Source organism: Penicillium nucicola (genome assembly GCF_028828085.1).
Source record: "Penicillium nucicola strain IBT 29836 chromosome Unknown utg000006l, whole genome shotgun sequence".
Lineage (NCBI taxonomy): Eukaryota > Fungi > Ascomycota > Eurotiomycetes > Eurotiales > Aspergillaceae > Penicillium > Penicillium nucicola.
The window spans coordinates 594,821-610,898 of NW_026643130.1; the positions used below are offsets into that span (position 1 = coordinate 594,821).

The following is a 16,078-nucleotide window of genomic DNA, read 5'->3' on the forward strand; positions in this document are numbered from 1 at the left end:
CCTGAGCACCCTGATACTAGTAGCTCAGTTTGCCCTTCTCAAATTTCTTGCCAGTCCGATAGGCCTCTATAAGGCCCTTGACATTAGGCAACTGCCCATCGTGGTCGCTGTTGAGCTCCAGCGAGTGCTTCATCTGTTTCAGAAACCATAGTCGCTGAACAGTGGCCCATGGCAGGTCTGCTCGCTCGGACGCAATCATCTCACTTTTAGGTGTCAGCCAAGCATGTCTTTGTTGTCTTCGTGAATACTCATACCTTCGTCGCTGCTCATAATGCGCCAGTCTGTGGCGGAAGATGCCGGGCATAATTGCATCACTGATTCGTTCATGGCACCGGGCGATCTGGCTATTCACATCGCTAAAATTGGTAATCCACGGGTTAGACCAGTGTAACTAGACCTTTAAACTGTGAATGCAAGTGTAATCATACTCTTTGTGTAGATCTAACTCGTGAGAGCTCCAGCCTTCAGGAACATCCGTGATGTTTGTCATTGGATCTCCAGTGTTGATCCATCGCTTTCTGCAGGGTGTAGCCTCAGCTGGCATGTTGGATCGATAGATATATCGTATCGCAGGATGGGTTTGTGATGTGGTATTTGAAGATCTGCTGGAAAGGCGTCGACCTTGAGTACGGGGTGGGTTGTTATGGAAGATGAGAGAGAACGACTAGAAATTGGATAAGGAGGTTGAATATCAAAAGGGAGTGAGAACACAGGAACAAAATGTGCTGTCTTATTCACTGAGCTGAGCATTTGTCAAGCTTCGGATCGTGAACAGGACAAAGTATTGTCACGCGTCATTAGACAAGCCTCAGAATGTGCCATTATGAGTCTGATACTCGACTTATTGTTCACTAACATTATAACTGACTACGGATTTGACAAATTATAAACAACAATTGAGGCCGAAGTGAGTTGTCGAAGAACGGGTTTTGACTTTGCTGCAGCACTTTTTGACTTAGAGATTGGTCGGAGCAATCAATCACTTTCGGGGGTTTAAGTTGGTCTTGAGGTTAGAAGGAGATTGGAGAGGCGTACTCATGCATCCATTTGGTATTTGTTGTTTACAAGCATTAATTTTCTCTTTTTAGATTGATTTAACCATGGGATTTTCATGGTAACATGTAGTGCTGGCACGCTGTCTCTCGCTGAGGACTAGATGATGAGCTTTAGCTTCTTACATGGCCTAGACCTTAATAGAACATGATATGATAGCATATAACTTACTACTTTGTTCTGAATTCAGCTTACCAAAAGGTCCTTCCTGGATCACCAGAAGTCGTCATTCCAGGCCGTAGGATAATGCTTTCAAGTACAGCATGAATTCAGGAGCTATCAACTCGGTCATTTCTGGCCGTAAAAACATAATTTTGAATTTAGTACTAAACTTACTAGCATCTAAAGTAGATCCTATCCGGGTATGTTCTATGCCCTAAAATAAGTACTTGAAACCTGCTGGGATACCTTAAATTAAAACATTTTATCGTCTATATAACATGATTCGCATCTTGAACTACAGACCCTTTTGAAACAGCTCACCCCCGATCTCTTTCAGCAGAGGCTCTTTCTGTAAAGCATGAATATCCATCTTTCCAGAAATTGTTTCTGCAACGCCCATAGCACGACATAGATCAATCACAGACCCATCCATCGGCGCTTCATAAACAATGAGTCCAAGTGCGTATAGAAGTCCATGCAAGGCTTCAACGCTTTCCTCCTCGCGAGAGACAGCTTCAAGCAAGGATGCGGTCAGCTCAACCTGATCTTCTTCGGAGATAGGATCGGACTTGTTGCTAAAGCGAGCATTGTGATTGAACGATGCAAGATTATATGCAAAGGATGCTGCAACGACGCGGAGGCTGGTCTGTGAGTCGAGGAGAGAGTTGGTTGCGAGACGGAGACAGGTCTCGCGTAGAGGGGATGAAGATGAGATGAGTTGTTCTGGGTAAAGAGGGGTGTTAAAGAGATTGCAGGCTAGTTGTAGAGCCACAATACGAAGGTTGTATGGGTATGAGGCGGTTTCATCTTGGGAAAGTGGCTCCAGCATGGTGAGGATAGTTGCGTGTTGAGCTTCTTCGGCAAAGTAGCCGCTCACACGTGGGTCGAGCAGTAAAAGACGAACCAAATCAACGACTGCAAAATGCGTATCGCTAGGAAGTGTTGAGTATTTGAGCTTCAAGGTTGCTGCGAATGAATGCAAGTCGGGGACGCGGATATCGGCTACTGGTGTCGCAGAGTGACGAAGTTTGACAAACTCAATAATCTTTGGAACGCCCTCTGCTTCTTGGAATTCAGTTGGCAGTTTCTGGATGAGCTTTTCCAGAGGTGGGGCCTTCTTGTACATGACAAAGTTCGAGATCTCGCGCTGCAGGCTGGGAAGCCGTAGTTGGCGATGAGGGTGAGCTGGCTGAGCAATGTTCTGGGGTGCTGTAGGAGGGGCCCTCGCAGTTGGCGGTTGAGCACTTGGTCCAGGGACTCCGACTTGGCCAGTCCCTTGGGTAACACCTTTGAGGGCCATCTCGATTTGTGGCTTCATCATCTGCCCAAATGGCGTTTCGAGGAATGTTTGAGGTAAATTACGGATGTGCTCTGGAATGGATTTCCCAACCAGGAACATCGAAAGATCCTGTGTAAAGTTGTTGCAATTATGAAGAAAGAGATCATAAGACTAATGGGTTAGAGTTCCCAAGGTTAACTTATATGTTGTGAAAGGGGATGCATGGCGGTGGACAAACCTCAGGGGTGTAGATGCTAGCCAAAGAGCCCAAGTACTCTTCAACAACATCATTGGGTAATTCAGTGGTTCCCAATGATATGATTTCCATGGGCTGGCCATGATGCGTGGTGCCTGGAACGGCAGTTTGGATACCTTGACCGAAATAATATTCAACGTTGTTAAGTACGATGGATGTATGGTATATGGCGTCCATCTGAGTGCCTGTCAAGGCAGCAGAGTACTATCAAGATTAGAGCTTGCCTTTTCTTAGTTGTAAGTTGCACATACCATTCGCGCCAGACCCTAGTGTCACAGTTAGTTGTTGTCCACAAGGAATAGAAGAGTATAGGAGATTTACCTTTGACAGATCATAGACAAATAGTTGAACGTCCATCCTGAGCTATCTGAGAATAAAATATTCAGTTGAAGACAAAAAAGCAGCCTTGGATATGTCAAGATAAAGAAGTTCTCCTGCGCAGGCTCCAATCCGATCACGTCAGCATCGTCACGGGCTGCCTTGGAGCCCTACTATTGCTTTCGATCATTTTCCATAACACTCACATTTCAGTGCTGAATGTCGGAGCTACTTGCAAATCAAAGTCAGAAGCAACTCAAATACCTGTGAGATTATCACTAACCACAATCTTTTGATGGAGGGGCGACAAATCTGCAGTCCTAGGCATGTTGGTACAGCTGCTTGAGGCTAGGCTCTGGTCGTGAAGAGTGTTTCACGTATTTATCAGTTCTCAAGGAGAAGAACTAAAAGGACAAACAGAAGAAATCTTAAGTTAAAAGTATTGACTTAAGTCTCGCAATCATGACTTTATTCCCTTTCTACTTTGAAACCGTGGGCGTAGTGCGAGATATTGATACAAGATGGCAGTATGCAGAGTGTATCCAAAATTTGAGCCTTCTATATTTTGAGCTTGTTGACTATTATTGGCAAAAGTCGGAATCAAGTACAATTTCCTTGATATCTTGCATCCAATAACGATGGGATGTGGTTCTAATGTAATGAGAATTCGCAAGCGTTCGGTCCTACATATATATATCTTTGAGAAGATTGGAATAGAAATCGGTTAGTTACGGAAGATATCAGTATGCATCTGACCAACAGAGAGAAGGTGTTTTAAAGATACAACCTATTTCCTTTATTAAAAAGAATGCGACGGAGCAGACGTGATTCATAGTCCAAAGTCCATAGTAAAAGCTTCTCCAATCGGAGCCCGCCTCACCTCCACTCCAACCCAAATCCCAATCTCCCCCAAGACATGCACACACTTTGATTTCAAGCTACACACCCTGTACAATCCAGCGAGATGGTAAGCTGCATGATCATCCCCCGAATCTAAATATCGACTCAACCAACCCCCATAGCCCCCCAAGAAGCGCGGCGCACCCGCCAACACCTCCGCACCGCCAAAGCGCGGGCGCGCATCCAAGCTTGCGAAAGAGAACAACATCAGCGCAGAAGAAGAAAATGAGATAAAGGAAGTCTTCCAGCTATTCGCAGCCCCGAACGAAGACTTCCCCGACGAGAAGGAAGGCGTCATACCACGGGAAGATGTGCGCAAGGCACTGATGTGAGTCGCTCTTTCCAATTCCAAGTGGGCGCGATATCGATTTGCGATTTCAACTTGGTATTTACCTATAAGATCCTTGATTACACTCATTGCTTGCTGCTCCATACCATGATCGAGACTGACAAGTCTTTCAAACAGAGCCCTCGGCCTCCCACCCACCGACTCAAGTGAACTCGCCGAAATCCTCTCCGCGCTCGATCCAACGACCTGCGGCTTCATATCCTACAGCCCATTTGTCTCGATAGCAGCGGCTAAACTACGCTCCCGAGATGATGATGCTATGGCTGCTGAGGTGGATGATGCGTATCAGTTGTTCACGCATGGTACTGATGGACCGATTACACTGTCGCATCTGCGGCGCATTGCACGCGACTTGAAGGAGGATAGCGTTGGGGATGATCTGCTTAAGGATATGATTCTTGAAGGGAATGGAGGTGCTGGGTTGACTGCTGGTGTTACGCTGGAGCAGTTTCATGATGTCATGACGAGGGCTGGTGTGTTTTGAATGAGATGTACATTTTGGGAAATTGGGGTTCAAAAGCGTTTCTTGAACTTGGGGCTCGGAGTTGGGGTATGATCTTGGATTTTTGTTTTAGCACCAGGAGTCGGAGGTCCATTCATTTTGATACGTGTTGCAAGGTCGTCAAGCTACATGGGAGTCATTCATCTTCAATAGACCATACGAAGTACGTGCTGCAAATATCGATTGCCCATTTGTAGTGTTCAATGTTATGATTGTAGGTACAAGCTTCCCTCCATCAACAGCCGCGTAAAAGTCAAAAGAATTAAGCTCGGTACTAGCAAAAGAAAAAAAAAGTAAAGAAACAACCGTGGAAAACGATCAAGCAAGGAGAAGAATAGAAGATATGACCTGCGCATCAACCATCAGACCCCTCCGGAAAATCCGCGGACGTGTATCATGCAGAAACAGCGATGGAGCGAAGTAAGAGTGGCGATCGAGTCTCTTACGAGATCTCATCGTTCATGGCCAGATCTCCGCCGTTGGCCTGGGGAGCCGCGGCGGCCGCGGGGGCGGCATTCTCGGCGGGAGGAGCATCGGTAGCGAAGTAATCCATCATGTCAGCGTCGAGCTCCTCAACGGTCTTGGGCTTTCCACGACCAGCGTTGCGACCGCGACGGCGGCCAGCGCCCTTTCCCTTGGCCGCCTCGGAGTTAGCCTCGTTGGCCTGCTTGGTGTTCTGGTTGTTCTTGGTCTTGGTGGCAGCGGCGGACTTAGGGCGGGGCTTTTGAGTGTGACTGTAGGGGAATGAGTAAGGATTTCCAGCGAGTGTTGAGTATGCACTTACGCAATGCGCTCCGTCAGTGGCTTCGCAGCAGGAGCGGTAGGGGCGTGAGAGGCATCGAAAACGACCTCGATCTGTTGTAGAAAGTAATTAGTTAGTTGATGTTGAAGGATTGGATCGAGACACTCAAGCTTACCTTCATGGGACGACCATCAACTAGAAGGCCATTGAGTTCCTTAGCAGCCTTGGTAGCGGTGTCTGCCTTGGCGAAGATGATGGTAGCAATACCACGGCTGCTGCCGTTCTGGTTGTAGGTAAGCATGACCCGCTTGACGGGGCCGGCGGACTTGGTGAAGTATTCCTAAAGCGCAAAGACACGATCAGTATTTTTGCGGAATTTTGAGCAACGCGAACTGTTTTCGAGGGTCGTGTAAAAAAATGGCGATAGCGCAAACGAAGACGTAGAGTGTTCCAAGAGCGAAAGAGCATCAGCGAGCATCAGCAGTATTTTATCCATATCATCCCAACCCGCAAGACGTGATGCACCGTTCCCATTATCTGTAACATTGTTGTCAAGCACGCTCTTTTGCCTAGATAGCCGCAGGCTTGCTAACCGCAGTGCGGCACTGAGTCCACTGGTGCAGACATCCACATAAGCGTGGAATTCACGTCCCGGCAGATTCAAAAATTCCTCCTTGAGAATACAGCAAGTCACACCAACAGGGACATCGGCTCACGTCGCTACCATCAACGTGAGGTCATTCCACATTGTCCATGGGCCTGGGACCTGCTGCCTTGCCGCGTATCTTCCGAAACCAAAGTGTGTCATGTACACCACGCTGCTAAAGCCCTCGAAGCCACTATGGCGGGGAATCACCCCATAGAGCAGTAAGCTCGCCACGGAGAGATATTTCACATGAGTAATGAAAATGAGGTTTTCCACTGAACCAATATTCCCGCTGCTTCACTGATGCGCTCGCTGATGCTCTTCTGGCCCGCAAAGCGGGTAGGTAAAAAATATGGACAGGGTTGAAAACAAACATGAATGATGAGTTTTCATTTAGCATCCCGGCACAGTACTCAAGAATGCAAGGTGAGCGGAAGTCCGTGTTGGATCCATCGCCTGCCAAGTGCATCTTTTCACCGTACTGCAACAGAGCTCAACTTCCGGCCTCGCGAAGCGCCAGCAACCAAATTCAGCAGAGGTATTTGGGAAGGAGCAGACTGTCTGTGCCATGAACATCGAGCAAACTCTTGCGATGTGGTGCGAAAAGAGGCGACGGGACGTCGAAAGGCGAGTCAAGTTCGTTTGCGCCGCGATTTTCTCGAAAACAGAGATGGCGATGAAAGCCAAAGCGAAGGCCTCTAGATCAACATACCTTGATATTGGCCTCGGAAACATCGGAAGGCTGAGCAGGTTAGTGACGGGTGCATAAAGATGATGGACATTTAATCAGAACTTACCATTCCACTAACGATGATCTTGCTGGAAGCTTGAACAGTAGGTGCGGGGTGAGCAGGCTTAGGGGCAGCCTTAGTAGACTTCTTCACGCCTCCAACAGCAGGCTTGGTGGCGGGACGACGGCCACCAGCGCGGCGGCGCGTGTTGCGAACGCTCTGGCGGCGGCTGCCGACGAGATCGTCAAGAGACTTGTCCAGGTTGGCAGACATGGTTGCGATGGTAGAGTGTGAATCTGGCTAGTTATCACACGCGACTGATGCCTATGCGACCGGTTGAAGTCGCGTTGAGAGAAAATGTAGATGAATCACTTCACAAAGTTCGATCAAAAGATGTGAAAACAGGCGATTTGTGGCTGGATGGATGTCTTTCAACGGAAGCAGGATTGATAGGGAAGGTGGAATGGGAAGGATGAGGAAGGAAGGGAGAAGGAGGCAGTGTCAGGTCGGGCGCGCTAAGCCTCATTGGGCAGCAAATGATGTTGCGTGCATCTACGGCGGGGGACAATGGCAGAATATCATTCGCCACTTCAGTCGCCCAGTATGTTTGGGTTCCTTTGACATGAGTCACAGTATTTCGAATTTATTTCAGGTGGAACGCTATGAGCCTTTGTTGGTGGCTTTTTTGCGACTGTTATCCAGTGATGATGAATCCATTATGTGTAGGCCCAGCCTTGGAAAGCAGATTATAGAACGGCAATGCAACCAACGCCAGCAATAAATCAAAGTAAGAAGAGAAACACAACGCGCTGAGGTTATAGATAGAAACTAGCTCCTGAGTGCCTCTAAGCGGCCTCGCATTTGTTCGAGGGTAGCCTCTTGGTCCTCGAACTCTTCCTCGGCTTGTGGAGATTCCGGCTCTGAGATCTTGTCCACAGGAGGTGCTGTGACGGCGTGTGCCTGGGACAGCTTTCCCTGTAGAACTTCCTGCAAGATCTTGTCAATCTCTGACTCGGCTTCATCTTCCTCTTCTTCAAACATTGCAGGATCGGTGATGGCATCATCGACCATCTCTTCAATAATGCCTGCCCTGACTAGCTCCGAAGACAGCTGGTGCATCGTAGCAGATAATTGTGGTAACCGGACGAGTGTGTTAACATCCTTCATAATTCCAGTGGACTTTTGAAGACTGCCTTGGATTTTACGCGCGGAGAAGGCTTCGTTGACTTGCATCCCGACACTCTGCAGTTGAGCGCGGCTAGTATGCAACCGAGCGGTTTGTTTGCGAATGCGCACCAGCTCCCTTGCAAAGGTCTTAGTATCTCGGGTGGCCTGCGTAGCTTGAGAGGGATTTCGCTGAGCTCGCTTGGAGGCGTTCAAGATATGCTGGCGAGTCTGGCTGTCGGCAGTTTTCAGTCGAGTTAGATCGCGATCAAGTTGGCGAGTATTAGATCTTATCAAAGCGTTACACTTCCTCATCTAGTGATACAAGCCATGCGTCAGTGAGATATTTATGGCATGAACCGGCTGCTTCACGTGCTTACCTGGGCTTGCGGGTCAGGCCCGAAGAATACTGCCTTGAGACTTTCCATGATCACAGAGTTTGTGCGAAAAACAGACGACGACGAGCGACAATACTTTCAAGTTCGAGCAAGTGGAAAGTCCAATCGTGGACAGTGATCTCGGTAGGTATGATCAGCGATAAGGCTCAGTCCCGGTGCATCGTCCAAATATAGGCGGGCAATGAACAGGTTCTTGTGCGTTTTACGAGAGTCAGATTATGACCACAATATCCAGGAAAGTAGGATCTTTCTCGGAGATCAAGATTGCCCTTCAGACCCTCCTCAAATCATTAGTTGACCCTGGAGGCAACTCGTCTGGACATTGCGGGAGCGAGCCAGGAAACAGCTGAGTCATCTCTGACATAAGCATCATGAGGGGCTTCCAAGCCTCAGGCAGCAAGGAACAAACGAGACAAACGTCAGTTCCAGTACGTTCTATTGTAGCGATGGGGCACTGCGCGCTTGAGCTCACTGTAGTATCATCCTTCCACATCTCTCTCTGATACAGAACACTTCAATCTCGTTCACTCTTCACCCTTCATTCCCGACCTCTCATACCCTTCATTCAAAATGTCCCAGACCTTGACTCCCGAAGGTACGTTGTGACTGCTCTACTTCCCCGCTTCGCTCAGACACGGGCTTGCACATTTTGCATGAAATTTCATATAACGTTATCCTTTCTTCAGGATTACTCTGAAGCTTCATGGACATGGATTGTCTCCGGATGTTTAATTTTGGCACAAATGGACTGACATGCAATATCTAATCTTCAGTTACATGGGCTCAGCGTTCCTCCGACTCGGAGCCTGAGCGCAACTACCTCTATGTCAACATCAAGACCCCCGATGTTCCTAAGGCCGACGCCAGCCTCAGCATCACCGAGAAGAATGTTACTTTCAAGGGTCCTTCCCGGAAGGGCGTAACATACAGCGTCTCCCTTGACCTCTTTGGCGAAATCGACCCCGAGAACAGCAAGGTCAACCACACCGACCGTGACGTCGAGCTTGTCCTGCGCAAGAAGGAGCTCAAGCTTGAGTTCTGGCCCCGTCTGCTCGAGAGCAAGCAGAAGATGCACTTCCTCAAGACCGACTTTGACAAGGTACGATTGCATGTCTGCTCTAATTATGGACTATCTGCTAACTAGATTCAGTGGGTCGATGAGGATGAGCAGGATGAGGCTGGCGAGGATGACTACGCAAACAACTTTGGTGGCTTCGGTGGTGAAGACGGTGGCCCCGGTGCTGGTGGCGCTGGTGGTCTCGGCAACATCGACTTCTCCAAGCTTGGTGGCATGCCTGGCATGGGTGGCATGGGCGGTGGCATGCCCGATCTGAGTGCCCTTCAGGGTATGGCTGGCGGTGCCGGTGCCGGAGAGGAGGAGGATGATGTAAGTTCGCTCTAATTCATGGTTTCTGGGTTGAGCTGACACGGTTTTAGGACGAGCTCCCCGAGCTCGAGGACGCCGAGAAGTCCGCCAAGATCCAGGAGGTCTCTTAAATCCGCAATAATTGCTTTCTGTGAATTCCATTACGACCAGAAACGAAAAATTAGGGTGTTCTAGTACGCCCACGGGATGATATGCTGGAGATGGATTTGCTAGAAATTTCGATGTACTGACTGTTGGGCCATCGCGGTCTTGCGGTTGGATATACGACTACTACCAGTAGATCTACCTTATGTCAAACATCCAAATGATTGATGCAGCGTGGTTACGGCTCTATATCCCGTAGGAATCATCCTAGTGCCTAAATCTAGAAACAAACAAGCCTGCACACCGAGGGGGAAATTGGAATATGACGTATCACTTAGTTGATCCTCTGTGGATCTGACTTGTAATCTCCTTTGCCTTATGTGTGTCCCCTAGGAGCTTACATTTACAGTAGTTCGAACTATGACACCATGGCCACATAACGCTTGAATTTGAACAATATGTTGTAAAACGATATAAGCCGACTCTTGAAAACGACGAGAACATTTGAAATGAATCAAGTTTCAATGCCGCCATGCACTTAGGAGACCCCCCTGGTCATATCAGCAGCCAAGACGGCGGATTGGAGCATGTCCTATGTACAAGCTTTTCTCCGCTTGTAATGTAGTTGCCCGTGATCTAAGCTATCAAATAACATAGTGTTAGCCTATAATGTTACATTAGATCAGCTCCAATATGCACAATATCTCGGTTCCCTGTCGTTCGTTTTAGGAAAGACAAAGATGCGAGACTCTGATGCAGATTCTAGAAGGCACTGTTTAGCCTGTTTCACGTGTCTCGTCTTCCGTTCTGCATAGTCGAACTATCCATATTTTCTTATGTCCATTTCAGTATCACTTATTTGAGATGTGGAACCATGAACAGAATCAGTGTCGCCTAGGATTCTGCTGTGCCTGGGGTTGTATATCCTCCTAGCAGTCGCGCTGTCTCAAATTACCATATAAATGTATACAGCTAGCGAGTAATTTATCTACCAAGACCACATGAAGTGGCACTGCACTTGCCAATCAATTTATGGCCTGGTCCTTGACGACATCTAAGGGCTACGAGATCGGAAGACGTCATAGGGCACTAAAAAATAGTCGAATATGGTCTCAAAAGATTGAGTGGTGGCCTCCACGCATGCTGAATGACAAACATACAATATCTCAATGATTCCAGCGATACCGGCAGATGCAAGACATAGTGATAACTAGAAAAAAGTAATAAACATCGACTTAGTCGCTATAGAACATAATCGAAGCGTGACCTGAATCGATGCCTCAGGCGTGAATGACACATCATCCCCACCTTCCACAATAGGAAGCAGAGACGCCGATCGCAGATTCTCAGTCCAGCGCCACACAGTCCGACCTTCATTCTGCAACCTCTGGCACTCTTGGCCTTCAGCGTTTACGATTGCACCGTCTTTTCCGAACCCGTCATTCATTGGGTCGCATTAGTTTTTCTTTATCTGTATTATAACGGTCGCGCACCTCGGTCAGGCGCATTTTACAGATTTTCACCTTCGAATTAGCGACGTCACTTCCGCACAACCGTCACCATGCCTCCCAAAAAGCAAGACAACCAGCCCAAGAAGAAGAAGGCGACCGTTGAGGATAAGGTGCGTGTCTTAGATGCTCTCGCCGTGACTTTTTTTTGTTAAAAATTTTGGACATTGTGATGGCTAACTCGACTGAAAACAGACCTTTGGAATGAAAAACGTGTGTTCAAAGCCCCCTGCTCGACTGCTCGACTGCCGTACCGAACAGCGACAATCCCTTTCCGGCCATGACGCGAACTAATCTCGAAGACAGAAAAAAGGTGGAGCCGCGAAGAAACAGATGACGCAGTTGCAAGCACAAGCCGCAAGTAACAAGAACGCCGACGAAAAGAAGAAGGCCGCTGCCCAGGCTCAGCGTGAGGCCGAGAAGAGAGCTGCTGAGCAAGCCAAGAAGGAATCCCTCGAGCTGTTCAAGCCCGTACAGGTCCAAAAGGTTCCCTTCGGTGTTGACCCGAAGACCGTTCTTTGCGTCTACTACAAGCAGGGTCACTGTGAAAAGGGTCGCAAGTGCAAGTTCTCACACGACCCCAATGTCGAGCGCAAGGCAGCCAAGAAGGATCTGTACACCGACTCGCGTGACGAGAAGGTCGACGAGGAAGAGAAGAAGCAGAAGGATACCATGGATGATTGGGACGAGGAGAAGCTACGAAGTGTCGTTCTCAGCAAGCACGGAAACCCTCGCACAACAACCGAGAAGGTTTGCAAGTTCTTCATTGAGGCTGTTGAAAACCAGAAGTATGGTTGGTTCTGGGCTTGCCCGAACGGAGGAAACAAGTGCATGTACAAGCACAGCTTGCCGCCTGGGTATGTTCTGGTCAGAGCGCTGTCATTGGTTTTCGCGATGCTAATACTTTTATCAGATTCATCCTGAAGACCAAGGAGCAGAGAGCCGCTGAAAAGGCCCTCAAGGACAAATCACCATTGAACACACTCACCCTCGAGGACTGGCTGGACTCGGAGCGTCACAAGCTGACCGGAACACTGACGCCAGTCACCCCCGAATCGTTTGCCCAATGGAAGAAGCAGCGTCTGGACAAGAAGGCTGCCGAGTTCCAAGCACAGCAAGCCAAGGATGCTACCGGTCGTACGCTCTTTGAAAGCGGCAACTGGGCCGAGGAGGACAGCGAGCTCGAGGATGGCGAGGACGACGATGGCACTTGGAATTTGTCTGTCCTGCGAAAGGAGACCGAGAAATTACGCGAACAGAAGGAAGAGGAACGTCTTGCCAAGGTGCACGGGACAGAACTACCTTTGGCTGCGCCAGAGGTCGTACCGGAAGCTGCGGGCTGAGCCCATTCACCTTCTCGCGAGACAAGATTCGTGGGCCCTTCAGGAACCTTCTTCACGGACAACATCCAGATACAACCTTATGTCTTGATGCCGTGGAGTCGGATCACGATGCCGAGTGATCGCTACAATTGCTTGCCCAAGTTGCTCGCTTTGTCTGCTACCTCGCACATCACTGAGGGCCCGGTCGTTTGCCTTGTTCTTTTCACCTCTCAACGCGTGTTCTACAAACGTCATGCGCAGAGAAATAGCTCAAGGCCGACTGGCCACAGGCACAGGCTATAGGTCCTGTGTCTGATGTGATGGAAGATTATACGGCCGATATACCTTTTGATAGCACCTTGTTATTTTCTTGGTAGCAAAAAGTTCGTTCATTCTTGATGGACCTGATGCTTCTCTATCCTGAAATATTCTATTTTCATATTGAATACCCTGGTAACTGATGTAATTGCTCACGGGCATATGTTCCTGATCATACTCCGATGTGCAATATTTACACGCGTTAAGCAATAATTTACAGTGAAGCCTTAGGCTGAAGCAGCCCCTTCTCGAGCATCAACCCTGCGACATCCTCCGCAACACCTCGGGAGAGCTCAAAGCCACGACCACCGGCACCATACCCATGGACCATATACCGGTCATCTGTGATATTCTCGACTTCAATCCGCATTCCGCCCTCTCGAGCAGGTCGCCGACCAACAATATCACGAATGACATCAAACTTGCCGCCACTCTCCGGAGTGAAAGGAAACCACTTGGTTGCATTGGAAAGCAGCCGCTCTCTAGTCTCCAGCGAAGGATTAGGGTCCCAGTTATGAGGTTCCTTGGTGCCCCCAATAATCGTCCCACCATCAAGTGGACGCGGGATACAGAAAGACCAAGAACCATCCGTATTCTGACGAGTGATAGTCTCAGACACAGGATTGCGCACAAGACAAGTTTGCCCTACAAGTAAAAGTCAACACCAATTGAACACATCTTAATTCATCTTCGATAAACAACATACCTCGAATAATGAACGCCTTAGCATCCCCAATCCCAGTCCCAGAACAATTAACCACTGTCCGAACACCCTTCGCCAAGCTGAATGCCTCCATCAGATTCACAAGGTCAAACCGCCTCACCTCTCCACCCGCAAGTACAAATTTCCTCAGCAAATGCGCACAATAAACAGGTGAATTGACCACATAAGTGCCATACTCGACACCCCAAACAACACCATCAGGGACTTCCCCACTCTTCAAGGCCCGAAACCCATCGAGATGCGAATAGACGTTCTTCACACTCTGCGCATCCAAGTACTCCGCCGGTGGCGCCTCGAGATGTTCAACACCACGAACAAACGAAACCCCAGACCCGGGCTCGTCGGCCGCAACACGTTTCATATATTCATAGGTGCGCTGTGCTTGGTTTGCCTCGCGCAGTGCTTGTGGCGTTGAACCTGGTACGGGGCGGTAGTGCGCTCCGGCCCAGGGCGAGGCGTAATTGACGGAGTTGTCTGATGGGAAATCGCGGGCTACAAGGAGGATTGATTGTGAGAAATCCAGGGATTGTTGGATACGTAGGGCTGTTGTTAGGCCGATTACGCCTGCTCTATTTGTGGGATGGTAGTGTCAGCGGTCATTGCTCTGCATACGGTAGATTTATTATTGTCGTTTTCGGGGTCTTCGGCGTGGGGTGCTCACCCTATCACCACGATGGTTTCGTTGGGCATGTTGGAGGGAACACTAGGTGGCGGCCAAGGTTGGCGTTGGGATGTGGTATAGGGCGGACTTGATAGACCGTATGTGACCTGCACGCGGGAGAAGTTGCAGCACCCTTGGAGTACTGAGGTGTGTTGAAGTGAGTCAGTAATCCGGGGAAGATAAGCCCCGCGATCAGATGATACGAAAGGCGGACTGGGACATGAGGTATCGAAACGATAAGTTAACTTATAACCTCTCTATACATCTTTCCTGGTCTAATTGAATTTGCTTATCGACCTATTACATATGTTCCAATCGTCTTGGTGCACGGCATCCTGGCTCTTCTCATCAGGTAGTATAGAGCCATGAAGGTTTATTAGATTGTGACTCGTGCTTCATATCCAAGGTGATTGAGCTAGTCAAGCCGTGAAGTCGGCAAGTGCTGCAGTGAGATATGTATCTCGGAAATTGTCATCCCAATGGCAATCTCTTCTTCCCAGTCCAATTGGCAATCCTGCCGTGCCTGTCACTGTGCCTGTCCCCGATGCAATCACAGGGCCCAAGCTCCAGAATCGACCTTTCCGCTTGGGTGCGCAGGCCTTGCCGCTTTTTGCTCACCGCGTAGAACTGAGCACGTCCATGATTAATATATAATCAGCAGGGTCGCTCACGTGCAGCATCACCTGATTGTTCTATACTGTCAGCTGGATGACTCGCTCACTGGGCGGGTACCTGCCTGAGCACTCTGATTTGCTCACTGTACATGTATAGCAGCTCTCCACCAATATCCTGAATACTGACGGTGGCACTGAGAAAACCATCGAGGGAGTTTCTTCTATGTGGAAGGGCCAACAGGATGACCCTTGAGAGAGTACTTTTGACCTGAAGCAGTAGAGGAAGGACAGACAGCTACGTGAATTGGACTGAGAATTATAGAAATGTCTACGTTGGTTAACTTATTCGATGTTTTACGTCAGTGCTGGGCTTTAGGATGTTTACTTAAGAATTAGATAGTTTCAAGGCTGCTTTGAGACCTCGTGCTGAGCTACAAACTTTGTAGCTTCTTTATAACAATGTTCTTTCGGTCACTTTCAATGTCTTTCACCTTGAGCTTCTCTTGCTCTGACACTGTCAGTTCTCACATAGGTCTTGGCTCAATGGCTCCTAATTTCCCATAGAATAGTGACTCTCAGATTCCACGGTAGATACCAGATAGTTCATAGTTGTTTAAAGACTTATCGTTCTTGGGTATTCCTTTATTTTTCTTTTAGATGGAATCTTTATCCGTATGAGCGGCAAATACATAGGGTTATGTTAGAATACCGCCCAAATGGACTGGAATACACCCCTCCCTATATCATAGTGGATATATGAGATTGATAATTTATCTGGTTCATTGAAATGTCACGAATTTGATGGATTTTTCAGGTAAAATATGATTTTAAATACACAACTGAAAATGCGCTAATATGAAACTAATATTATGTGTAGTATAATATTGGGAGGGGTGAATTGATCCATTTAGGGTGTGTTTTTGAATTGGCCCAAAACATGGCCTCTCTTATAGTTCCTTG

General features: G+C 48.4%; 8 protein-coding genes across 8 annotated transcripts; 3 read left to right on the plus strand and 5 right to left on the minus strand.

Annotated features, from left to right (window-relative positions):
- Positions 1–16: 16 nt before the first annotated feature.
- On the minus strand, positions 17–544 carry N7511_006232 (uncharacterized protein; the record flags this gene model as incomplete). The annotated part of the gene is made up of 2 exons (XM_057128609.1): positions 17–356; positions 429–544. 2 exons carry the CDS (start codon positions 542–544, stop codon positions 17–19), a joined length of 456 nt encoding a protein of 151 aa, XP_056983165.1.
- A 966-nt stretch (positions 545–1,510) lies between these two features.
- N7511_006233 (uncharacterized protein) lies at positions 1,511–3,107 on the minus strand (the record flags this gene model as incomplete). Its single annotated transcript, XM_057128610.1, has 4 exons — positions 1,511–2,665; positions 2,733–2,954; positions 3,002–3,016; positions 3,072–3,107. 4 exons carry the CDS (start codon positions 3,105–3,107, stop codon positions 1,511–1,513), a joined length of 1,428 nt encoding a protein of 475 aa, XP_056983166.1.
- Positions 3,108–4,032: 925 nt separating this feature from the next.
- On the plus strand, positions 4,033–4,801 carry N7511_006234 (EF-hand superfamily Ca2+-modulated protein; the record flags this gene model as incomplete). Its single annotated transcript, XM_057128611.1, has 3 exons — positions 4,033–4,035; positions 4,091–4,296; positions 4,435–4,801. The coding sequence occupies 3 exons, from the start codon at positions 4,033–4,035 to the stop codon at positions 4,799–4,801; spliced, it is 576 nt and encodes a 191-aa protein (XP_056983167.1).
- Positions 4,802–5,261: 460 nt separating this feature from the next.
- Positions 5,262–7,211, minus strand: N7511_006235 (putative RNA annealing protein Yra1; the record flags this gene model as incomplete). Its single annotated transcript, XM_057128612.1, has 5 exons — positions 5,262–5,553; positions 5,604–5,674; positions 5,737–5,901; positions 6,920–6,949; positions 7,005–7,211. The coding sequence occupies 5 exons, from the start codon at positions 7,209–7,211 to the stop codon at positions 5,262–5,264; spliced, it is 765 nt and encodes a 254-aa protein (XP_056983168.1).
- Positions 7,212–7,766: 555 nt separating this feature from the next.
- On the minus strand, positions 7,767–8,530 carry N7511_006236 (ESCRT-III subunit protein VPS24; the record flags this gene model as incomplete). The annotated part of the gene is made up of 2 exons (XM_057128613.1): positions 7,767–8,417; positions 8,483–8,530. The coding sequence occupies 2 exons, from the start codon at positions 8,528–8,530 to the stop codon at positions 7,767–7,769; spliced, it is 699 nt and encodes a 232-aa protein (XP_056983169.1).
- A 540-nt stretch (positions 8,531–9,070) lies between these two features.
- wos2 (Hsp90 cochaperone SBA1) lies at positions 9,071–9,997 on the plus strand (the record flags this gene model as incomplete). The annotated part of the gene is made up of 4 exons (XM_057128614.1): positions 9,071–9,095; positions 9,274–9,599; positions 9,651–9,887; positions 9,938–9,997. The coding sequence occupies 4 exons, from the start codon at positions 9,071–9,073 to the stop codon at positions 9,995–9,997; spliced, it is 648 nt and encodes a 215-aa protein (XP_056983170.1).
- A 1,535-nt stretch (positions 9,998–11,532) lies between these two features.
- N7511_006238 (translation machinery-associated protein TMA46) lies at positions 11,533–12,822 on the plus strand (the record flags this gene model as incomplete). Its single annotated transcript, XM_057128615.1, has 4 exons — positions 11,533–11,592; positions 11,675–11,692; positions 11,786–12,336; positions 12,393–12,822. 4 exons carry the CDS (start codon positions 11,533–11,535, stop codon positions 12,820–12,822), a joined length of 1,059 nt encoding a protein of 352 aa, XP_056983171.1.
- A 511-nt stretch (positions 12,823–13,333) lies between these two features.
- Positions 13,334–14,533, minus strand: N7511_006239 (FAD-dependent oxidoreductase; the record flags this gene model as incomplete). The annotated part of the gene is made up of 3 exons (XM_057128616.1): positions 13,334–13,764; positions 13,826–14,412; positions 14,505–14,533. 3 exons carry the CDS (start codon positions 14,531–14,533, stop codon positions 13,334–13,336), a joined length of 1,047 nt encoding a protein of 348 aa, XP_056983172.1.
- Positions 14,534–16,078: the final 1,545 nt, after the last annotated feature.